This window comes from Thamnophis elegans, chromosome Z, assembly GCF_009769535.1.
Source record: "Thamnophis elegans isolate rThaEle1 chromosome Z, rThaEle1.pri, whole genome shotgun sequence".
Taxonomy (NCBI): domain Eukaryota; kingdom Metazoa; phylum Chordata; class Lepidosauria; order Squamata; family Colubridae; genus Thamnophis; species Thamnophis elegans.
Genome location: NC_045558.1, coordinates 40442795 through 40468451, shown reverse-complemented (window position 1 = coordinate 40468451; position 25657 = coordinate 40442795). Strand labels below are relative to the sequence as shown.

General features: G+C 43.1%; 1 protein-coding gene across 1 annotated transcript; it reads right to left on the bottom strand.

Moving 5' to 3' along the window:
* Positions 1-5163: 5163 nt before the first annotated feature.
* FAM221A (family with sequence similarity 221 member A) lies at positions 5164-25546 on the bottom strand. The gene is made up of 8 exons (XM_032237388.1): positions 24838-25546; positions 23820-24145; positions 17493-17666; positions 15956-16146; positions 14832-15038; positions 6542-6655; positions 6373-6461; positions 5164-5584 (listed from the first exon to the last, which is right to left on the bottom strand). Exons 2-8 carry the CDS (start codon positions 23882-23884, stop codon positions 5513-5515), a joined length of 912 nt encoding a protein of 303 aa, XP_032093279.1. The 5' UTR covers positions 23885-24145; positions 24838-25546; the 3' UTR covers positions 5164-5512.
* Positions 25547-25657: the final 111 nt, after the last annotated feature.

The following is a 25657-nucleotide window of genomic DNA, read 5'->3' as shown; positions in this document are numbered from 1 at the left end:
GTACAAATTTGGTCGAACGTTGTAAAAAGTAAAATGGTAATGTTTATTCCAGAACATTGAATAAAGTATTTACAAAAAATCCAGTTGTTTTACCTCATTTGTAAGTCACGAGGTACTACACCTCTATCATTGCAACTGCCTATCTTTATATAATTAATATTAACTTATTAAAACGATAGCTACTCCACGAGGCTGGGCTGCAGATATACCACAGGATGAACCTCTTGGAATTTAGTACCAAAAAAGTAACTCGTGGCTTCTTGGTAAGCCACTTGCTTACCCACAATTGCTTGAACCAAGTTAACCTAACTGCTGGCTTTGCAGTACACACCGTAGTAAACCACAAACTCTTACGCAGCTGAATTTTCTGATTTAATAGGCAAAGTTTTCGTTTAACGCGTCATTCAATCTAGCCACAGTAAATTAAATACTATTAACAGACTCCAATTTTCAGCAAGACTAGGTGACTCAAGACTTTTGGCCTCTTCGCGCTTTATTTTTATTTTTTGCTGGAAAGGAGCGATTCAAAAAAAGGCCTTAAAGGTTTCAGTTTTTTAGAATCAAATCACCACTTAGCAAGTGGCTGGGAGATGCTCTTCGGATTTTATTTCCCTTCCCCCCGCGTATCTCAGAATCGCAGCCAACCTTCTGTTTTAACACTTGGGCCAATTAGAAGTTCAAGAATTATAGAAAAACGATCTAATATTCACCCTCATGCGAGAAGGAGATACTCCAAGCACGCCACCACAATCGCGCCTTAGTACAGTCACGTGAGATACTGCATCAGTCTAAGCCTGCGCTAGAGTTTAACGGCCTATAAGTCTTCCTCGGATCTGATTGGGCAAATCTGAGAACGGCTCTTTGGACCTGAGCTTTCGGTGTCTTTCGGATTTTGGGGTGGGGGGGTGGGAGCGGGGATGCCTTCAGTCCCGTTTGCCTATCGTGTGCTATGGTGGGCGTGCTTTCTCCCCATGGTTGCTACAAAATAACGTGTACGTTTCATCCTAGGTAGCTGAATTGCCTGATCCCTCTTATACAGAATCTTCCTGGGTAAAACCGCCTCTTTCCCCCATATTCATGAAGTGTCCATACTTTGCCAGTGGTTTTTAAAAAGGTGGGTCTTTTTTTCTTTTTAAATTACCCTCGCTGAACAGTGATCCCTTTTCACTTAGGTTTCTGGCTAATTTTTAATCAGGCGGAAGTAGCAAAGCTAACTTGCAAGCTTTCAGGTTCAAAAAGCATACAATCACCCTTAATGCTGCATTGGTGCCATCAATAGAATAGAATAGAGTAGAATAGAATAGAATTCTTTATTGGCCAAGTGTGATTGGACACAAGGAATTTGTCTTTGGTGCATATGCTCTCTGTACATAAGGAGAATAAAATACGTTCATCAACAATAAAAAGATGCAGCACTTAGTGATAGTCAAGGTTACTAATAAGATATCAAATCGTACTAAGCTAATTTGATATCAAATATAAGTTATGAATATATAATATAAATATATTATAAAATATTTTATTTTGTAAAATATAAAATAAATATCAAATATACATTGATATTTGATATCAAATCATACTAAACTAGTTGGAAATAGTTTAAATTGCCAGATCATCAACATTTTAGCCATTGTCTATCCACTACGGGATAAAAGCCACTTCTGCAGGTTTCCAAGCAATATGGTCTTGAACTTTGTTTTATCAGTTGGCACCACAATACTTCCTGATGTATCAATCCATCTTGCATCCAAAACTTAATATTAGGTATGTTCTCAAACATAGTAGGCAACACTGATGTGAACAAGTATGCTACTGCATGGGTGTCAAAACCTGATCGAGTCACATGCATAGAGCTCAAAGCATTGTTAAAGACCCCACACATCCACTTTACAGTCCGTTTCTGTTGCTCCGCTTTGGGAGGAGCTTTTGAAATAGTTCTGGCAGGACTATCAGATTCTGTAAGAGCTTTGTTCTCTATGCCATCCGTCTGGTAAACTCGCAAGATTCATTTTTTTCACTGTGTACATATATATATCTGAACTAGATTGTGTTGTTTCTGTGAGTCATATAATATATGTGAGTACATGTATATTGTTTGTTTGTTTGTTTGTCATGTTTATATAGTGTATATTGGAGGTGGTGATCCTTTGAGAGCTGTATGCAATAAAATTTCATTTTAATGAATACCGATAAATATACATTTAATAAAGTTATTCTAAGCCTAAATCTACTGTTACTAGAGATTAAGATCCATTTTCAGCTATCATCTATAAGGCTGGTTTAATAAGGGATATCCTTTTCAAAAAACAAGGCATAAGATGTATGTTATCCAATCCAGTTGGCCCCACAATACTTGCTGATGTCATCAATTCATACTGCTAGGTATGTTGCTCAAACGCACTGGACAACATACTGATGTGAACAAATATGCTACTGCATAGGTGTCAAAACTTGATCATGTCATGTGATGTGTATCACCACGATTTTTACCTTTGTGGAGCTGGGGTGGGGGTGTTGCCTGTGCATGATGCATCCAAACCGGTGGCCATCAGTTTGGCATCCCTGTTCTATTGTGTCTGCTTATAATCAAAAGTGTCTGGAGGAGGTCAGTGTTCTTAAGACTATTATGAGAGCAAGCAAACCTTGGATGTCTCAGGAGGTCAGTTGAAGGTGATAAACACCACTTTTAAATCCGGCAATGTGGCAGCACTTACCATAGCAGGAGCTGATTTGAGATGTACTATAAAAACAGCAAAGCAGGCTCTATAGTCAGAAAGTGCAGAATGTCTTTCAAGATCCTATGGATCCTAGAATGTGGTAAGGTATTTGGGTTATTACTGACTATAAGGCAACTTCCCTAACATGTAAGGGTAACAGATTTTCTAAAAAAACTATGTTTTTTGGATGGTGTGAAGCCGCAAACATTCCAGCAAGGAAGGCTTTTCCCCTTCCTGATGAACAATTGCTCAGGTTTGATACAACTGCTGTTTAGAAGGTGCTATGGAAAGTCAATATTCAAAAAGTTGTGTCCTGCTAATATCCCTGGGCAGTACTTAAGGAGTGTGTTGTTCAGCTGGCCATTGTTCCCACAAACATGACTGTAAGCATTGTGCCAGTACCAAAAAACTCACATTCCTTAATTACCACCATCCAGTTGCACTCGCTTCTTTTATGAAGAAATCTTTATCCCCTACTTTGACTCATTAGTTTGCCTATCAGAAGAGCTGATTTATAGATAATGCACTTTCCTCCGTGCTTCATCTTAGGTTGGCGCACCTGGAGAATAATCATGTGCAAATGCTGTTTGTTGATTTTACTTTGGCATTCAACACATTCATTCTTCAGCATTTGGTGAACAAACCGGGCCTATTAGGTTTTAATACTCTTTTATGTTATTGGACATTTGATTTCCTTATTGATAGGCCCAAGTTTGTGCGAGTTGGAATAAAAGTTTCCAACTCCATCTCATTGACTACATGTTCTCTACAGGGCTGTTTTCAATCTACTCCTGTTCATCTTAATGCCCCACAACTGCTGTGCCAAATCTGCTATGAATCATATTGGATGACACAGCAATGGTGGGTCTTATCCAGGATGATAATGAAGATGCTTATAGGGAAGAGGTGAAGGCTCTGGTGGACCGGTGCAATAAAAGTAACCTGGTTCTAAATGTTAGTAAAACAAAGGAAATCATTGTAGATTTTAGAAAGAGCCAGCAGTCATATTCCACTCAATATCAAGGATACAGCTATAGAGGTGGTCAATAGTATTAAGTAACTGGGAGTGCAGATAACTAACAATCTGAATTGGTCTCTCCATATGTCATCCTTAGTGAAGCATACAAACTAGCATCTGCATTTCCTGCATTGGATAAGAAAAGTGCACCTTTCTTCTTGTGTCCTGGCCACTTTTTAGAGGCATGATTGAGAGTGTCTTAACAAACTGCATCACTGTTTGGTTTGGTGGTAGCAGTGCCTCAGATAGAAGGTCCATACAGAGAGTAATAAGCACACCCGAGATTATAGGAAACTTGCTTTTTATTATTCAGGATACCATTACTCAGGATACTGCTCATAAGCACTATGTGCATAGAGCTCAAAGCATTGTTAGAGACCCCACATACCCACTTTACAGTCCATTTCTGTTGTTCCTCTTTGGGAGGATCTTTTGAAGTATTTTTAGTAGGACTATCAGATTCTGTAAGAGCTTTGTTCTCTATGCCTTCCTTCTGGTAAACTTGCAAAATTTGTTTTTCTCACCATGTACATGTATCTAAACTAGATTGTGTTGTTTCTCTGAGACATAATATATGTGGGTACATGTATATTGTTTGTTTGTCATGTTTATACAGTCTATATTGGAGATGGTGATCCTTTGAGAGCTGTATGCCATGAAATTTTATTTTTTATTTTTTTTATTTTTAATAAATTTTATTTTGTTTGTACAAACTTCACATCTTTGCAACACATTATATTTTTTACCTATCTGTTATGTCTGATTTATCTATACCAATAAATCTTTTTTAACTATGACTTGATATATTTGTGCATTTAAATATTTCATACAATTTCATTTTAATGTATACCGATTAGTGTACATTTAATAAAGTTATTCTAAGCCTAAATCTACTGTTACTAGAGATTAAGATCCATTTTCAGCTATCATCTATAAGGCTGGTTTAATAATGATATCCTATTAAAAAAACAAGGCATAAGATGTATGTTGTCCAATCCAAACCATCTAGTAATCTGTCAACCATATTTTTACTGCATTATTTTTAGATAAATCAATTCAACTATACAGGTAGTCATTGACTTACAACAGTTCATTTAGTGACTGAAGTTATAACATCATTGAAAAAAAGAGACTTATGACCTTTTGTCACACAATAATTGCAGCATCTTCATGGTCATGTAATCAAAATAAAGACACTTGGCAACTGACTCATATTTTTGATAGTTGCAATGTCCCGGGATCAGCATCCGCATTTGTAATCTTCGGACAAGCAAAATCAATTGGAAAGTCAGATTAACTTAACCATGTTACTAACAATAACTGCAGTTATTCACAACAACTATCACAAGAAAGGTCCTAAAATGGGACAAAATTCATTTAATTACTGTCTTGCTTAACAATATAATTTTTTGACTCAGTTACCACCTATAATGATTATTTGTTTTTCTTTATTATCAACATTTTCAAATCTTGAAATACAGAAAACAAAACCACTTTTCATAAAATGTAAATCTTTAACAATAATAAACACTTCTGAAGAAGTAATTCTCAATGGTTTTCTGCTACGAAACCTGAATTTTTTCCATTACTGATTTTCAAGTATGCAGAATTAAATGGATAGCATTATTTTGCTTCAATGCCTGAAAAGAAGCACATTATCATTTTATATGCAACAAAATTGGCATAGAAAAATAAATATATTGTACTATAGTCACTGAAGAAAGATAGGCAGAATTGGGACAGAAATGCTCATAAATTACAGTGAAACCCAAATACATTATTGATGATGTTGGGTCTTTGTTGACATATAACTTTTGCCTTTCTGATCCCTCACCTTCTCTTGTTTCAACTGTAATGAAAAAAATCAAAAAATTACTTGAAACATAAGCTGTCCTTGTTTTCTGCAAACTATAGAAAACAACTTTCATCTATTCCAGGGGTGTCAAACTTGCAGCCCTCATGGGTCGTGTGCTGGCCACACCTACCCCCAGTTTAGCGAAGGGGGGGGAGTCACTATGCTTCATGTGGTGGTGACGTGGCGCCACAAGTTTGACACCCCTGATCTAGTCCCATTATTGCTACATTTTCTTATCCTAGTACAGCATTAGAAATTTCCTTTGCAGGATGCATCTACATCCAAGCAATCATATGAATTGACACAAACTCACAAACTGAAATGTATGAGTTATGGCATTGTTGGAAATCTCATAAGCTGTGATCTAAGGTGGAGGTAGAGAAACACATAAATTAATTGATATGATTGACTATCATGCATAGAGTTTAAAACTTCTTGTAGCAAGATTTATACAATGTTTAGCCAATAATATAAATATTATTGTACAATTGCATTACTGAATAAATAGGCAGATGTACTGCCTCTAAAACATTAATTGCTTTTGAAAAAAGTCACTTGGTCTTCAATATAAATTATACAAACACTTTTCTTTGTTTTTGCATGTCACGATAGTCCTGATATTCCCATCTAAATACATTTGATTTTCAAATATCACTACAGTTTCCCAGTGTACTATCTAAAACCGTCCACACATTATTATGTGTGCTAAGTGCCATTTGAACAAATTATTTTTAAACAGAAAGAAATGCTTCTGCTTTAAATAATGTATACTGTGGACTTACCCGTGCCTGATATTGTCTTTCAAAATAAGCCATATCATCTTCTTCAGATCTCCTTAAACTGGAAACTTGCATTGTTGTACTTGTACTTCCTAAAAGACAATAATTTTGTTAGCTTTTAAAATACATTTAAAATGTTTAATAAACTATTTAAAAATGTAAAAATCATTACCATCTGTTAATTGGGAGTAGGCCTGCATGGAACTGGATGGACCTTGGAATGCTTTTAAAAATGGATTATCCATATTGGTTACAGGAGCTTCTAAGAATTGAGCAGAAGGTGCTCCTTAAAAGTAAGCAAACATTAACAATTAAAATTAAAGTACTACTGCTGATGAATAAAGTCTAGAATATGTTGGATTAAGACCACAGCATTTCTATTAGATGATTGTGTAGTATAAAAAGAACAAGTTGATAGTGTGCATAAAATAGGATAATTGAGATGAATCAACACTCATCAAGAGGATTAACTCTATTTTCTGCGGTCACATTAAAATTAAAAATGTAAATCATACTGCATATATCAGCCTAAACATTCAGTCATGGGTTAAATTGTCAACTAGAAAAGCATGAAAACAGCCACTGTTAGCAAGGATAACAGCAAACTGCTGCAGTTCATTTCCTTTTGTTTGTTTGCCCTGTCCTAAATATCAATATAAATTTCCAGCTTAAGATAAAGTCCACACATCAGATGGAGTCCAATTCACAGAACATTTGAACATAAAGTAAAATATATTATTTTATAAATATTCATTTTATTTAAAGTCACCTGGCAGGAAGATAAATGGCAAAAATGTAATAAATAAAAAAATAAATTTATAAAATATAATATGTAATATGATGTAACACATTTCTTAATCTTTAAAGTACCACATTTCTGGTAGCATTTTGGTCTCAAATGAGTAGCACGACTACTCATTTGGGAATAACTATGAAATAGATTTTAATAAGACCAATTATTAAGCTATTATTAAAGTAAAAAACAATCAAATATATTGACAGAAGCAACAATTAAAATGTATCCTAAGATAGCTTTCTTATATTCTGTAAAAGGGATGAAGTATGAGAAGGACAATAGTTTTTTATGTGTCAGAATTTATTTGAAATGTATTGATAAGTTACAGATAACGCTCAGTTTAGAACCATTCCAGCAGAAGGAGAGTCCAACAAATCCAATGGCAGAAACAGAAGATAACTCAGGGTAGTTAGAATAGCTTCCTCATATTGCACAATGAAAAAAGAGGTTATTCGGATGAGGAGACAAAGTTAGATAATAAATCAGAAAGCAAGTCATGATGGTAAAAAGGAATTGCTGCTTATTTCCCAGGCTGGCATATCCTACCAAAATGCTTAATCTTTACTCTCTGCTGTCCTAAACTACTGTTTCCACACAATAAATCACACTCACTGGATTACCCAATTGATGATTTGATAATTTCATCCTCCTTGCCCTTACCTTTCCTCATCCTGAACTCAAATATGAAACTTCATCCAACAAGAAAGTGCTTGCATGGGGGAAACAATCAGCATGAGGGAAAGGAATACCTATTTTTGCTTGTTTTCTATCTCATGTCTCCTGTGCTCTGAGCCAAAGTAAATTAATTCATGGTTTTATTGTTTTATAACTCAAAAGTTTACTTAAAATACATTTAATTATATTTAATTAAAAAATAAACATACAATAATGGATGATAACATTACCTTCAGGACAGCTAGTTAAAACAGCAATTTAAAAATGTAAATCTGAAAGCTTCTCCATAGTGGTGGAGGTAGCATCTAGACTGGGTTGACCTTCATCCACTCATTGCGAGAACTGAGCCTGACAGTTGATGAAAAACCACGCCCCTGTCGCTTGGCAAAGCCCAGTTCTGACTCAGTTCCTCAATGAGCATAGATGTATCGCTTCGTTCCCATCTGAAAGGAATTTACTGTCTTTATAAATATTGGATTTGTGAGTTATTCCTATTGAATTGACCTTGGATTGTGAATTGACTTTGGATTGTGCCTGATTGACTGAAGCTCTTTGCAGGGGCTGCGTGCCTTACGGGTCTTAGCCTGTAAGCCTTCTCAGACATAAAGGCTTCAAAAGATGAGGGAGGCTTGAATTGTTTGAGATTAATCCCAGAAACTCCCGTAGCTTGACGATCAGTGCCTGACTCCACCGCGCTTACCTCTCGCCGCCTGCCTCGCCCAATTACGATCCCTCACCATTCGGAACAGCCTTCGCACTGGCAGTGCTCCGTTGTTCCTGTCTTCAGTTGAGCGACGAACCGCAGCAGCTTAATTCAAATATAATGTGAGCGTTTTTTCTCAGCTGCTGCAGAGCGGCCCATGCCCTTAGAGCGGCAATCAGGGAGTTGATAAGGAGCGGCGTTCTAGCCAAGCCACTGTTTTCTCATAAGGAAAGTTGCAAAAAGGCATGAAGCACCATTTTTCGTAATCGCGCCCTCTCTCCTTTTAAAATGGTGGCCACCATTTCTTCTGAAACACCAAATGTCACAGCGGAGCCCTCTGGAGAGCCTCGTAGCCCCCAATTGGTTGAAGGGCATTTGGGTACTCAATCACCTCCCCGGCCTTCAACATCTACCACCTCAGGGCCAGCTAAAACAAGAAAAATCCAAAAGCCTCAATAAAGGCTAGCAGATCTAAAAAGCCCTCCAAGCCTGCTTCTCGATACGAAAAGCAAAAGGAAAAGGCTTTGGTGTGCATTTATAAGAAAGCTGCTGCTAAGAGAGCCTCATCCACATGCTTCCAAACAAATTGAGCATTCCCAGATGCAATTGGCCTTACAACTCTCTCCTGGGGACAGACAGAGTAGGGAGGTTTCCCTTAACCTTCTTTCCAATTGATGTTTCTGGCATCTGGGGGCCCACACAGGAAATTCTTCCTCCTGTGCCTGCTGGTGATACCATCGCCCCACCCAGCGTGCAGAGGATGGACGCTATTCCATCCACCTCAACTGGAATCCGTCATGACCAGCCAAATTCTCTCTACGTGTCCAATTTTCAAGACATCATTGCCACCGCCATATCACAAGGCATTGCAGCGGGGTTGCAACAGAGGGATGCTTCAAACCAAAAGCAATCACTCCAGAAGCAATCATCTGACCACCCCGCGGTACCTCTAGAGCCCACGTTAATAGCGGGTTCTTCGGCTCCAGACGAAGAGGCATCAGACCAATCTTCGGTTGCAGAGGAAGGGGAGATCAAAGAGGCAGAGATGTCTGAGGATAAAGGCTCTTCCCTCCAACCCTGTTCCAGTCCTTGCTGTACAAGGCCAAGATGGCGGCAAATTTTGGCGCGCAGCCAGTGACAACCGTCCCTCGCCCTACTTCTGTGTCTTCCGTCACCCTGTTCTCTGAACAGGCCCCTCCATCTGAGATGATACCAACACCTAAAATATTTGTAGACCTGGTACAATGTCAGTGGTCAGCTCCTACTTCTGGTCCGAATCCATCAGCCTCAGATAAAAAATTCTTCAATGTAGCCAATGATCTGGCCCAATTCTTGTCGGTTCCGACAATCGACGGCCCAATGACTGCCCTCTGCACCTCGGCGAATATGCCGGGAGCCCCAGAAAATGTCCTTAAACCAGAGGACAAAAAGGCAGACCTCGCATTGCAACATGGTCACCAGGCAGCAGCGTGAGTGCTTCGTACCTCAACCACCGCTTCTTCATCCGTTCCTGTCTCCTCTGGCTTCAGGATCTGCAACAAAGCATTCCCATCGCAGACATACGTGCCCATCAAAACATTGCCAAACTGATGGCAGCTGTCCAGTTTACATGTGACGCTACGCTTACATCTGCCAGATTCGCATCCAGAGCCATAGCGTCTTCTGTGGTGTTCTACCGACTGTTGTGGCTTCGCCAGTGGAAGGCAGATGTGCGCCACAAATGGTGATTCGCTTCTACCCATTCAAGGGCAATTCTCTTTTTGGGAATGCCTTGGATCTGTTTTTCATCGAGAACAAGGAGAAGAGAAAGGTCCTTCCTACGGTGCCCAAGAAAGGGTTCTCTCACTCCGCTCCCAACCACAGACGCCCTTCCTTTTATGGCCAAGATGGGGGGGGGCATCCTTTCAGTACCAGGATTATGGTTCGTCCTTTCGGAGGGGGACTATGACACCTAGGGGTATAGGCAGCAGGAGGGATACTCCTCCAGAGAGAGGGGCCAGTCAGACCGTTACCCCAGAGAGGAAAATCAGCCAAACATCCCTTTCACGGAGGTGGAGGACATTTCTACCGCCGATCCTAACTTGCCAGCCACCAGTTATCCCATCGGAGGTAGATTGGCCTTTTTTGCTGATCAATGGAATAGGACCACCTCCAATGCTTGGGTTAGATCTACTGTTAGAATAGGACTTGCTCTTGAGTTTATCTCCAACCCTCCTAGGCTCTTCAGGACCTGTCCATTATCAAACAACCCAGCTCGACATCGTATCAAGCAAGAGGCGATTCAACATCTCTTGGATATACGGGCCGTACAACTAGTGCCAGAAGATCAACGTGGCCAAGGATTCTATTCCATACTTTTTGCTATCCCCAAGGCCTTGGGGGGCTGGAGAGCCATCCTTGATCTTAAGAAATTAAACAAGTTCATTTGTTATAAACTTTTTAATATGCATTCATTGCAAACCATTTAAGGTAGTATTAGACACGGCGATTTCTTAACTTCAATAGATTTGACAGAGGCATACCTCCATATTCCCAACTTGCCCCAGCATAGGCAGTTACTATGGTTTTCCTACCTGGATCATCACTTCTAATACACAGCATTGCCCTTCGGGCTTTCCTCAGCACCCTGAGTATTTACCAAATTGCTTGCGGCTTTGATTGCTGCGCTGCGAGAGGTGCCTATAAGATTACAGGCCTATTTAGATGACATACTCATACAATCTTTGTCCCATAGTGAGGCTCGAAGGGACCTTATGACCACTATACAGATCCTCCAGGACCATGGCTTTTCAATTAACATACCCAAGAATCATCTTCATCCAACCACCAGGTTAGTGCACCTCGGTGCTTTAATTGATACCGTTGATTGTAGAGTCTTCTTGTCACTAGAGTGGCAGGAATCTCTCAGGTCCCTAGCAAGTCAAGCTGCCAGGGAATGCAGAGACTCTATGGCCATACTCACGAAATTGCTGGGCACCATGGCATCGGCCAATGGGATAGTTCCTTGGGCACGGTTACATTCCAGGGAACTCCAATGGTTTCTCTTGCCGTTTCAGAGAAGAAACTGTTAAGCTGTTTCCTGGCCAAGGTATGCATCCCAGCAGAAGTTTCCTGTTCCCTCCTGTGGTGGACATCCCAGGCCATCACCAGGGACCGGCAGTTCAAGGATCAGGACACACTGGCTGTCACCACGGATGTTAGCCTGTTTGGCTGGGGGGCTCATCTCCAGGAACAAATGGCACAGGGGTAATGGGATCAGGTGGACCGGACTCACAGTATAAACTAGGCTGGAACTACGAGCGGTCCACCTGGCTCTCCACCATTTCCAGCACACAGTGGCGGGCAAACATGCTCTTGTGCTGACGGACAATATGTCAGCCAAGATGCACATAAACTGTCAGGGAGGGACCAGGTTGCGTTCCATGATGGACGAAGCCATGAAATTGGGTCTTTGGGCCGAGAAACACTTACACTCTCTCACTGCGGAGCATATATCGGGGGTGCAGGCCAACTGGCTCAGCCGAGAGGTTGTGGACCGTGCCGAATGGAGCCTGCACCCATCGATCCTCCGGGACATTGTGGACCGATTCAGCATGCCGGTGATCTATCTTTTCACTACCCCCCACAACACACAGCTCACACGGTTTTACTCTCTGTTCCCAACACTGCTGTCGGAAGGGGTGGATGCACTTCGATGCAACTGACCTCCGGGCCTCCTTTATGCTTTCCCCCTGCTTCCCCTTTTAACCTTGAATCACCCAGAAGTTCATCGGAGAGAGGGCGGAGGTAGTCCTGGTCACCCCTCACTGGCCATGTAGGCATTAGTTTGTGACCCTGCGGACTCTCTCGGTGGACAGGCCCTCGACTGGATCTCCCTCAGCCAGGGGTCACTGGAACACCCCAACCCTCAGTGGTTCCAGTTGAGCAACTGGCGCTTGAGCGGAGTGTCCTGAAGGAGGATCATTCAGACAATCCAAGCTGCTCGGTGCCTGTCCACCAAGCATATCTATGATTCCACCTGGCGGTCATTCTGTTCCTGGTGTTCTGGTAAGGCTTTATATCCCACTAGGGCCACTATCCCTCATGTTCTGGAATTTCTACTGGATGTTTTGGACAAGGATTTGGCCACAAATACCATCCGAAGGCAATTGATGGCTATTTCCTCCATATTGACTTGTGGGGGTTCCGCTCCGCTATCTCAACAGCCCACGGTGCGTCATTTCCTTAACAGAGCTTCCAACCAGCAATGCAGAGATATCCCTCCTGGGATTTGTCCAGGGTTCTTGATGCCCTTATGGCGGCTCCCTTCAAGCCTCTACAGGAGGTCTCCCTTAGTTTCTAACTTTGAAAGTATCCTTTCTGGTGGCCATCACTTCCGACAGACGGATTTCGGAACTGCAAGCACTTTTGGTGAAAGACGATTTGTGCATTTTCCATCGACCGCGTGGTGCTGCGGTTGGATCCCTCCTTCATATGCAAGATGTGCTCCTGTTTCCACAGAGCACAGGAGCTTGTGCTACCAAATTTTTGTCCCCATCCTATTCACCCTTTGGAACCCAAGTGGCACACCTTGGACATGAGGAGGGCTCTAAAGATTTATTTGAAAAGGACTCGACCTTTTTGGACATCAGAGACACTTTTTGTCTCCTTCCAGCCTGCTTCCCTGGGTAGGAAGGTTTCATCAGCTATCATAGGCAGATGGCTGCAGGCCTGTATTGCTGCAGCCTATCAGTCCAATCTACTCCGGTTCCAAGTAGATTGACCGCACACGCTACAAGGAGTGTGGCCACTTCGGCTGCCTGGGCAGCCCAAGCATCCTTAGCAGAGATTTGTAGGGCAGTGACGTGGCTAGCCCATCCCCCTTCATCAAAAATTACAAGTTAGACACCTTTGCATCTGCAGATGCAGCCTTTGGCCGCAGGGTGCTCCAGTGAGTCCATAGGATAGAATCTCAGCTGGACCAGTCATAATCCCACCAGGGGACAGATCCAGCTTTGGTACGTCCCAGTCTGGATGCTATGTCCACCACTATGGAGAAAGGGTGTTGGTCCTTACCTGAGACACCTATTCTCATAGCCTCCCAAGGCAAGACTGGTCGCCTCTTTTTGATTCCTCTTTTTCCTTGTTTTTTCTCATTGCATTTTTTTTGTGGATTTATTTGAATGACATTAGATATATACAGTGGTGGGATTCACTTACCTTCTCTACCGGTTCGCAAATATGACTGCATGCACCACATTTGCACATGCACACCTTCTTCTGCACCTGTGCAGTGCTTGTGCATTATGTTGGGATGGGGGTGGAGCCTCCCAGAGCCACCACTACGGGTTCACCCAAACCAGAAACAACCGGGTCTTTTTTAAGAAGGCCCAACTGTAAATGACACTCCTTAATGTACAGAAGATAAACAAATCAGCCTAATCAACAATCAAGTTGAAAGACTATTTGCATTAAACACAGGCTGTAAAGGGTTTGAAAGTCAAGTAATTCTATGTTGAAATTAAGCCTAGACAAGTATTAAAAGCCAGAATGGTGATTCAAAATCAGGGTTCATGACTTTATAAAGCTGAAGGAGGCAACAACCTAAATCAACTTCATATTGGAATGCAGAATTCTAACTTCAAATTAACCAGAAAGAAGAATTTTAAAACTACTAGGTTTCAGGTGATCTTCAAGGTAATTCTGTATAAATCAAAATATGGCAATACTCATTTATTTAAAAAATGTTCAAGCATATTTGTACTAAAATATAAGTCTTGATAGTACTAAAATAAATTTCATAAGATATAATTACTTGAAACAGCACTGATTTTGTTAGATCACATGTGACACTCTGCCTACTCCCCACCTCCCGCAGCTTGGCACTGCCTGGCTGGAGAGGGGGGTTGTGTGAGCGCCTGTTCCCCCCCTGCTCCCAGCATAACTTCTTCTCCAGCTTCCAAATTCCCAAACTCGGCTGCCGAGTCTTCCCACAGCAGCCGCTCTAGGAGTACGCTCTATGGTTGTGGACTGGCTGCTGGAAGACTCTCTGTCCAGAAGATTCTCTGTCCGGCAGCTGGCTCTGCCTGGCCGGAGGGGGGTTGCCTAGAGGGCTTATTTTCAGGGATGCGCTTATATTTTTGCCCATGCAAAAAATGTGGCAAGGCGTTAGTTTCAGGACAGGTCGTATTTTCGGGGAAACCGGTAGTATGGCCAATGCTTGTCTTCCCCCAAATTTCCTAGGATAATTGGCTGAGAAACCCAAAGGCAATCGGGCATATATTTTAAAAAAATTATTTTCATCCTTACCTATTCCACTATCATCAAGTCTCATGTAGCCTTCTGCTAAGGAACTAAAACCTGTTAGTCCCCCCATTGCAGCATAAGGGACATCGTGCCCAACTGGCTTTCCTTGGGCTAAACGTTCCTCTTTTGTTTCCACTACAGTTTCATGAGAATATGCTGGCTGGCCACATCCACAAGTAAAGCAACTGTGAAACCCTGAACATTTGGAACCTAATGCAAAACATATTTTGAAAAAGTCATTATTTGTTTGAAAGGTTTACATTCAATGTCAATTTTGCTTGCCGTAGCCTTGGTGATATAAAAATTGCTACGACTGAAACTTTTTAATATTCATATATATATTATTTAAATAGGACAGACATGTAAGAGTAATAACTACAAGGTAATTATTTCTATATCTGGAATCATAAACACTACTATTCTTCGCTTAGATAATAATTTGCAGGTAATTTTGCAAGGAGTTGTCTGAGAGTAGGAGCAGTCTTATTGTATGTATGCTTGAAAAAGACTACATTGACGATCTCCTATTTGGAAGCAGCACATATTTTAATATTGTGTATCATTATGCAAATTAACCAGATTTAAAGTATTTATTTATTTAGCCTATTTGCTTGCCACTTCAATCAAAATTTGCACTCAACAGCTCACATAAAAATGCAATATAAAAGAAATCCAATTTTGATTAAAAATAAAACAACAAAATAGAGAATACAACACAACACAAATTTGTGACAACACAAATCAGAGATTTTCCAGAAAACTTAATCTTTAGAAGGTTATAGAAATCAACAAAGTCAGCCAAATCTTCTCAGGGAGACTATTCTACAATATTGGAGCTGCAACAGAAAAGCAGCACCTCCTTACCTCAACTCCCTGAACCTTCCAAAAGTATAGCATTTGCAACATTATCCTGACTACAACTAATCAGGCAGGCCAAAGCTGGATAAAGAAATATTTATGGTGAACCTTGAATTAAGTTTCCTGATTGCAGAATTTGAAATGTATTAGTTACTTCCAAACCAATAGATATACATTGTTATGATACTGAGATAGTTTTTAAAGAAAGGTATCTGTAGATGGTAATTACTTTTAAATATAAATTATTCATTTAATCAAAGTATACTTACACACATTGCATAGAAATCCAGTTGCTGGACTATGCTGATCTGCAAAGTGCTTACATCTACAGCGGATGGGCTGAGTACCATTAAGAGGAACAAAGTTATAAGATTTGCATGTGCACCGGCTCACTCTACAAGGTACAGAAATAGGACGTTCTTTTGGAATCACTTCAAAATCTGTTTTGTGTTGTTTATATCTAGAAAAAAATTTAAAAATCCAGATGCACTGTTTAGTTACTATTCATTAGAATATTTAAGAATCCTCTTATTCAAAGACATTCAATAACTTTATAAAAGAGGTGAGGTCAATATAATTTGGCAGAATCTTCAAAATCTCAACTTTAATCCCAGATTTGGAGAAAATATACATCAATCTTTTAATTCAATGGTCCCCAATCTTTCCGGCTTTGCAGACCAATAGGGGAAGAGAGGACGGTTCCACACAGGGGCCTGCTGCTTGTGCAACTGGAACTATGTACTTTTGCTCTCACCCGCTGCTTTCAGGCCATGGGGACCACTGTTTTAATTGATCCCTAGGATTGCTCAATTTTCTATTTGTGTTGGGCCAATAATTGCCTGAAATATTAAGACTTACAAATTATGAATCTTTGAATGAATCCTTCCCAGCAGCATTACTTGGAATGAACTTTGTTTTGAACACAATCCAAAATGAAAAGTCAAATTTTCCCAATACCACAACTCTACATTAATTTTACTTATCAGTAAATTACATAGAAAAAAAGACTAACATCATGAGATTTGCCATGTTGAACAACTCAAAAGTGTGTGAGATATATACCGTATGTGTACACATATACACATAACAGTACATATTATGCTTAATATATTTAATTATATATCAGAAGTGAAGAATGAACAGATCTACACATTTCCAGGACAAAATGTTTCTAACTTAATAAAAGAATACGAGCTGTTAAAGCTTTACTTTCTCTTGGCTTATATTTACGAATCCAACCAATAGCAAAGAAACAATATTCTGTGCTCAAAAGAGTTGTTATTGAGTCTGATAGTATAGACCAGCAGAGTACAACTATTGGGTCATTACCATTCAGAGAAAGATAAAACAAAGCACAATAATAATTCTGTTTTACTTCTCACACAATGAAAACCATATTGGAAACAAAGAAAAGGATAGAAATGGGCATTATAAATGTACTAACCCGAGAAAAAGATAGTTCAAAAGTGTACCAGTCATAAAATAACTAAAATAGGTTTACTATGTTAACCTAAAATAAGATACCCATGGAGTCTACACACCATGCAACTTCCTTCTTAAGAGGTTTTAGGAAGGACGCCTTATTAAAAGCAATAATACTAATAAGATGAGGCAACAAAAGCAAAACCATTCTTCTGTTTTAAAGATAAAAATATTTTTATCATATTGATAAAAATTAATACTTGAGAGAGTATTAGTCTTCCTTTTGAACAAATACAATACATATGACTGTTAAAGACATGTATTCTCTAATTATTTTTTAAATCTAAAATAAATTTTAGTGCATCATCCATTCGTACAAATTACCTGTGAGAACAAAAGCAGGGTGTTTCTGGACCCACAAGTTTACAGTCAATGCCAGTTGGTGATCTCCAGCTCACATATAATCTATTTTGCAGCCGAATTGGTAATACTCGTTTCTTATATTGTTCATATTCATCTGGGGTAAATAGTTTCCCACCATCATCTTCTCCTACAATTCTGCAAAAGTGTTGATTTCTGTAATACTTTACATTACATATTTAATTAAATATATTTAATATAAACATATTGTAACCAACAACCTTTTTAATAATATGCACATAGAACATAGGGAGAACTTGTCATGTCATGAGTGAATGAGACAGAAAATATGAATATCAGGGAATTTTAAATTTGAAAAGAAGTAGGGTATAGGTATGCAGGTCTTGGTGTATTCGGGTCTTTTCCTGTGTAAGATTAACAGAATCTTGGCGACGTTTCGATGAGGTCACACTCGTCATCTTCAGGCTGGTGCCGTTTTCGCTTTGTGCTTGTGCGAGCAAAGCGTGATTGAAGCTGCCATTTTTATATATAGGTGGGGGTGTGTGGAATGTTGGCTCTGTTACTTTAAACCAGTGGTCCCCAACCCCCGGTCCGCGGACCGGTGCCGGGCCGTGGAGTACCTGGCACCGGGCCGCGCAGCGGCCGGGGGCCATGATCGCTGCAGCGGCCGGGGGCCATATTTGCAACTTTGTAGTCCTCATGAACGCGCCCTTTCTCTGCCCCCCCCCCGCCGCCCCAGATGTGCGGGGCTGGGGGGGCGAGGGGAGGCCCGATCTCCCCCCCCCGCCCTCTTGCTCTGCTCGCCCCGTGAGGGAAGGGGCGGCGGCGGCCTCGGCCTCGGCCCGAACTTGGGATGCTGCTGGCGGAGGCTGCCTGGGAGACAAAACTTTGTCCGCGGACTCACCCGGCCCGCCTGCCCCGTGGAATGACGAGGGGGGGGCAGGAGGGGGCGGCGGCGCTGCATTTTCCTCCCAAGGAGAAACTAAGGTTGCGGGGGGGAGGGGCGCAGCGCGGCCGTTTCGGGGGAACTTGGGGAGCTTTGCCGTTCCGAGAGGCGCTTCGCACGCAGCCCCACCCAGGTGGGAGATGTTTTCCTCCGCCGAGGCGGGGAGGGGGGGCTTTACGTAAGACTCGCGGCGCAGCTCTGCCCCCCCTCCTGGAGTGTCACCTGCCTCCCGCCCCTCCCCTCCGCCGCAGCGCTTTTTGTGTCAGGCCGGCGGGGCTCTCGGGGGCCCTTCGGCCGCAGCCCGCCTTCTCCCCCTCTTCCCTTCATGGAGCGCGGCGCGGAGGCCCACCCCCTCGGAAGCAGCCGGCCTCCGCCGCGCCAGCCGCCCGCCCGCCCGAAGTAGGACACAGGGCCATCTTTTTCCCCCGCCCAACTGCAGCGAGGAAAAAGGGCTGCCCGAGCGAGCGGATCGCGGGGTCGGTTCCCCCTCCCTTCCCCCGACGGCCAAGGAGGAGGAGGCGGGGCGGCCTCGTGGGCTGTCGGCCTTGGCGTGAAGGAAGCCCCCCCCGCCCTGCGGAACGCGCGCCCAGGATGGCCGCCTTCCCACCCGCCGGTCCGGAAGGCCGAGGGAGGCTCGTCTGACTGGTCCGCGGCGATAAAAAGGTTGGGGACCACTGCTTTAAACGGATTGATTGGCTGTGTAGTCACATCTTTATTGGTTGATGGAATTGATATCTGGTGAGGATGATTGGTGATGGTGTCTAGGTAGGGCTGAAGTTGTTTGGCAAGAAATTTGGCATATGATGAACACATCTGATTACCAAGCCAAACTATCCAACCTACTCCAAGACACCGCTTACAAAACTCTAAACACACACCCCACTGCCTACCTGGGAAAAAAACCACCAAATCCAAAATAAAAGCCTCTCCCATCAGTGAAGAGATCCAGCAAAGAATCATCCCTAGAGAAAAATCATCCAGATGCCCCAAGCTCTATGACCTCCCCAAGATACACAAAGAAGGAACATCACTCAGACCCATAGTCAGCTCCATAGGCTCACCTCTACAGAATCTTGCCAAATTTCTTGCCAAACAACTTCAGCCCTACATAGAATCCATCACTTCACACGTACAAAACTCAATCAGAAGCATTTGTGGGTGATCTCAAGTCCTCTAATGCAGTGGTCCCCAACCTTTTTATCGCCGCGGACCAGTCAGACGAGCCTCCCTCGGCCTTCCGGACCGGCGGGTGGGAAGGCGGCCATCCTGGGCGCGCGTTCCGCAGGGCGGGGGGGGCTTCCTTCACGCCAAGGCCGACAGCCCGCGAGGCCGCCCCACCTCCTCCTCCTCGGCCGCCGGGGGAAGGGAGGGGGAACCGACCCCGCGATCCGCTCGCTCGGGCAGCCCTTTTTCCTCGCTGCAGTTCGGCGGGGGAAAAAGATGGCACCGTGTCCTACTTCGGGCGGGCGGGCGGGCGGGCGGCTGGCGCGGCGGAGGCCGGCTGCTTCCGAGGGGGTGAAGAGGGGGAGAAGGCGGGCTGCGGCCGAAGGGCCCCCGAGAGCCCCGCCGGCCTGACGCAAAAAGCGCTTCGGCGGAGCGGCGGGGGGGAGGGGCGGGAGGCAGGTGACACTCCAGGAGGGGGGCAGAGCTGCGCCGTGAGTCTTACGTAAAGCCCCCCCTCCTCGCCTCGGCGGAGGAAAACATCTCCGACCTGGGTGGGGCTGCGCGCGAAGCGCCTCTCGGAACGGCGAAGCTCCCCAAGTTCCCCTGAAACGGCCACGCTGCGCCCCTCCCCCCACAACCTAGTTTCTCCTTGGGAGGAAAATGCAGCGCCGCCGCCCCCTCCTTCCCCCCCCTCGTCATTCCACAGGGCAGGCGGGCCGGGCGAGTCCACGGACAAAGTTTTGCCTCCCAGTCAGCCTCCGCCAGCAGCATCCCAAGTTCGGGCTGAGGCCGCCGCCGCCGCCCCCTCCCTCCCGGGGCGAGCAGACCAAGAGGGCGGGGGGGAGATCGGGCCTCCCCTCGCCCCCCCAGCCCCGCACATCTGGGGCGGTGGGGGGGGCAGAGAAAGGGTGTGTTCATGAGGACTACAAAGTTGCAAATATGGCCCCCGGCCGCTGCAGCGATCATGGCCCCCGGCCGCTGCGCGGCCCGGGGTCAGGTATTCCACGGCCCGGCACCGGTCCGCGGACCGGGGGTTGGGGACCACTGCTCTAATGGTCTGGAGTGGAAGAGTCAATCTACACAACTTTTCACTTGCCATGATCATCAGTTCCATATATTCAATCATATTATTTTCTCACTTCCTAACCATACAATAAAAGCTAAGAAACTGAAATTACTGGAATAGTTGTCTGGCCAATAGGGAAGAAAATGGTATGCAACAACAGTGAGCGATCCCTCGACAAAGAATAGGCAGGCGCGCGCTGGCCAGTTGAATTCAGCCTTTTTAAAAGCCATTTTTCGCCCTCCCCAGGTTCCAGAGGCTTTATAGGAGCCTGAGGAGGACGAAAAGAGCCTCCCCCACCCGCCCCTTATTAGGCAATGTGTACAATTTTGGACAATAATGCAGAATAAACTGCAGATTAATTATCTGCAATTAGTCCTTTTCAAAATGAAACTACTTTTAGATGTTTTGTAAAAATGACAATACTTTTCTTTTTTAGTCATCAGGATGAGACACCAAATATGTGGTGGATTAAATTATTAATCCAGAGTCCTATTGAACTCTGCAAACAGACAAAACTGTATACCATATTTTTCAGAGTATAAGACGATCTGAAATATAAGACACACTTAGCTTTTGAGGAGGAAAACAAGGGGGGGGGAATCTGCCTGCCTCCCAGCAATTTTCCTCCTTGCAGCAAACAGCAAACAGTACAGAAGATATACACTGTTTGTGGTGTTACATTTCAGACTATACTTGTACAGATGCAGTTAAAATTGATGTTGCTTTCTGAAAGTATGCATTATTCTCTGCTATTTAAGAGAAAATACAATAGCACTGGGCTTCTTCAGATCAAGCATTTATTTTTAAAGCTTCTTCATTTTGTTAAATTGTCTAGAACAATAATAGTCTTTAAAAATAACTAATAATTTGAATATTCTATAGTCATTTATAGTTATTGACTTATCTCTTTGCAGCAAACTGCAAGTTTCACTTTCAATTTCAGCTCCGCAGATAATCAGGTGTTTCAGGATGCAGGGATTACCATAGTCTTATTGCCTCTGCAAGCCCCATTTTCTCCATTTGCTGCAAGAGGTAAATTGCTGGGAGGCAGAGGCCAAAGGGTGGGGACTGGTGGGAGGGCAGGGCTACATTCAGTGTATAAGACACACCAAAATGTTCACCCTCTTTTAGGGGGGAAAAGGTGCATTTTATACTCCGAAAAATATGGTAATTATTCCAGCTAAATAAGAAGCAAATATTTTGAGTGGGATATCAATCTTCTTATTGTTCTTCGTATGGAGTGCTTGCTAATTATGATGAGTGGTATGTGATGATGAAAAAATATTATAATATCTATCTACCTCTATCAATCTATCTATATAGACAGATATCTATATAACTCTAGCTCTATATCTGGATGGATGGATGGATGGATGGATGGATGGATGGATGGATGGATGGATAGATAGATAGATAGATAGATAGATAGATAGATAGATAGATAGATAGATAGATTGTTTGCAGCAACCACAAGGAAATTGCCAAATTGCTTTGGGTAGCATCATCAAAATGGTGAAAAGCTGGTTATAACGCACCACAAAGAAATCAATACTGGATAACAACCTCAGTTGGATATCAATTGTAGTAATGGATAGATGATACAACTCAATTCAAAAGCATTAACGAGGAAAAAAACAGTGTGTTAAAGTATATGGAAAGCTGTTGAAGAGGCCTTCATCCTGCAATAAACTGTGACTAGTTAAATTGGGACCAGAACCACTTCATTCCTTTTCTGCTCCCAATTCACCCACTCACCCCAGTACACCTTAAAGCCTGAAAGGGAGTGTTTTGTGGGGACTACTCTACACTCTTGATTCTTACTCTTAAGACTACTCAATTTAGATGAAGCAGTTTGACTAGGATAGGTAACAGTTCTTTGGGGCCTGATTCAAAGAGAAAATGAGTCCTAGAAATGTTCTAATTAAGCACCATATGATCTCATATGTTAGATTTTGATATAATCAGTTATTTGGTGGCTCCAGCGTTTGTGCAAACCCATTCATAACAGCTTGTATACAATACATAGACAAAATTTTGAAGGAGCCGAGGTGGCGCAGTGGTTAGGGTGAAGTACTGCAGGCCACTTCAGCTGACTGTTATCTGCAGTTCAGCTGTTCAAATCTCACCGGCTCAAGGTTGACTCAGCCTTCCATCCTTCCGAGGTAGGTGAAATGAGGACCCAGACTGTGGGGGCAATTTGCTGACTCAATTTGCTAAAAAAAAATTTGTAAACCGCTTAGAGAGGGCTGAAAGCTCTATGAAGCGGTATACAAGTCTAATAAATAAATAAATAAAATAAAATAAATAAATAAATAAATAAATAAATAAAATAAATAAAATAAATAAAATAAATAAATAAATAAAATTAATGGATTCAGTGAGCCACAGTTTAGAGCAGTGGTAGTCAATCTGGTCCCTACCGCCCACTAGTGGGCGTTCCAGCTTTCATTGCTATTGCTATTGCTGTAACTCTGCTTTATAAATTTTAAGAAGTAAAGTTACATCCCTACTTTAAAAAGCACCGTTACTGTGGAACCAGTGGGCAGTTAGAAAATTTTACTACAAACAGAGATACAAAAGTGGGCGGTAGGTATAAAAAGGTTCACTACCCCTGGTTTAGAGGTTATTGTGTTGCAAAAACACAGCCAAAATGCTGAAGCTAAAAGTGGAATGGAAATTCCCTATTGGAAAATGAGGCTTAAGTCCAGATCTTTATCTTGGCTGCTAAAGAACAGCATCTTCAGAAAGTGAAGAAATTCTTTCTTACACATGCCCAGAAGACATTTATTAATTTATATGCCCCAACACCTCTAACTCTTAGGAAGCTGTCCCATAGTTTGCTGAATCAACTAGGTTGAGTGGAATAAACCCGTCAATTCCATTTTATCCAATCCCTAAAATGTGTTCCTGATTCAGGTGAGCAACTCAAAGTTTATCGTAGAGTTTACAGTATAGCTATAAGGCTATACAGAAATCCAAACCGCCACTAGACTACAGCGCGGGTCTTCAAACATAATCTGAATAAAAGCGGGCTTTTGAGACATGGTGTTACCCTCAGCAAGGACTTCCTCTTCGTACAGGCGCCTTAGCAACGACTTTCCCATCCAACGACTTTTGGGTGGTTAAGAAGCGCCCGTTCAATTGACTTCCTTACCTCTTATATTCCAAGTAGTCGTCTATGGCCGCGGCAGCCCCGGGCTGAAATGTCAGCCGCTCCATTACTTTGGGAACAGTCTACGGGTTATCCGCAGCAGAGATGTCCTTTCGCAGATTCCGCGAAGCCTTTCCAAGAGACACGCGGCACGAAACGATGGCTCCGTGGGGAGGGGGCTCCCTGTCAGGAGGAGCGGTTGGGCCGCGGTGTCGTTCGGGAGGACTCGCCGCTGCTTGGGAGGCAACGGTTTCACAATACTTTCAGCGCCCGCCTTGGTTTTGAATATATTTTGTTGAAACTTCCGCTCTTCCGTTGCTATGTGAACCCTTCCAGCGACAAAATTACAGTTTTAACGATTTTGCGATAAGGGCAACTAATAAAGAAATACTAGCTAGGCCGCCCTCCCTCCCGAAATTGAATGTGCACAGTTGCCAGAGCTACAACCTTTGCCTGTCTAGACAGGGTTAGTTAATGCTTCAGTGCGTCATATGAATTACACGCCGGAATGGCTATTCACTGCCTCTATTTTTTTTAATAAACCTAGCCAGTTTGACGAAGGCAGCGTTTCATAACTTGGCAGCTTGAAGGTGCATGGACTTCAACTCTCAGAATTCCCCAGGAAGCAGGCTCTCTGGAGAATTCTGGCCTTGAGGTCCACATGTCTTCAAGTTGCCATGGCTAAGAAATAATATAAAATGCTGGCATACAAATCAGGATATTGAGTTCTAAGTTCTGCCATAGCCACGAAAGCTGCCTGGATAATTTTAGACCGGTATATTCCCTGCCTTTAGTTTTATTTATACCAGTATTTATATATAAAACTATGTCTCTACATGTATATTGAGTTTTATTTATACATGTATATTTACTTATATACATTACCTTTTGCAACTTCTGACAAGAAAAGTCAATGGGGAAGCCAGATTCACTTAACAATCATGTTACTAAACTTAAAAATTGCAGTGATTCATTTAGCAACTGTGGCTAGAAAAGTCACAGTAAAATGGAGAAAACTCACTTGAGTCTCGGGGGTATCGGCAACCGTGGCTTCAGAGCCGCATGTCGCTCTTTGACCCCGCTCCTTGCCAACCTGGTCACGCGACCTGGTCTCCGCCCTGAGCCACTGGCCCAACCCGGCCGTGGCTAATGCCAACCTCGCTAACACGAGGGCTGGTTGAGTGGGAATGGGATCCGGGAGGAGGATACGACAGAAAGGGGACAGGCTCGCAGCTGAGGAGCGAGCACGAGCCGCAGTGACGGTTTTCCCGAAGACAACCCTCCTCCTCATCCTTCTCACGCGATCCCCTGGTAGGCTGTTGCAGGGCTGGGAGGGCACGCGCCAAAGTGCAACGAAGGTGCACGGAGCGGGCAGGTTGACCAGCTGACGGGCCAGCGTCTTTGGCAAGGGCTCTCCGGCTTTCATCAAGCCTGATCACCGGGGTGGGCGTGCAAGGTTTGGCGGGGCCAGACCCATTTTCCCAGTGCCCTCAGCTTCTTTACTCTGCCAGCTGAGTGGCGCCGCTGGCAGCATTGATTGAAAAACCTCCTCTGGGCGGCAAAACTCCTCCATGCGAGATTTAAAGCTGGCCAGAAGAGACTTTTGAGTGCAGCTGGAGGCACCGCTCCGCTCGCTTGCAGAGGGTATCCTCGCGCGCGCGCCCGTGTGTGTGTGTGTGTGTGAGAGAGAGAGAGAGAGAGAAAACGAAAAGAGAAATGAAAAAATGGAGAATGAGAGAGAGGAAAAAGAGAGAAACAAATGAGAGAGAATGGGGAGAGAGAAATGAGAGTGATTTCGAGGGAAAGAATGAGAGGGAGGGAAAAGAGGGAGGGAATGAAAG

Coding starts and splice junctions, on each gene's coding strand:
- FAM221A (XM_032237388.1), bottom strand. CDS start 23,884: ATGGAGCGGCTGACATTTCAGCCCGGGGCTGCCGCGGCCATAGACGAC. Junction 15,039..15,955: donor TGGATTTCTATGCAATGTGT/GTAAGTATACTT, acceptor GTTTTGCATTAG/GTTCCAAATGTTCAGGGTTT. Junction 5,585..6,372: donor AAAGACAATATCAGGCACGG/GTAAGTCCACAG, acceptor TTTTCATTACAG/TTGAAACAAGAGAAGGTGAG.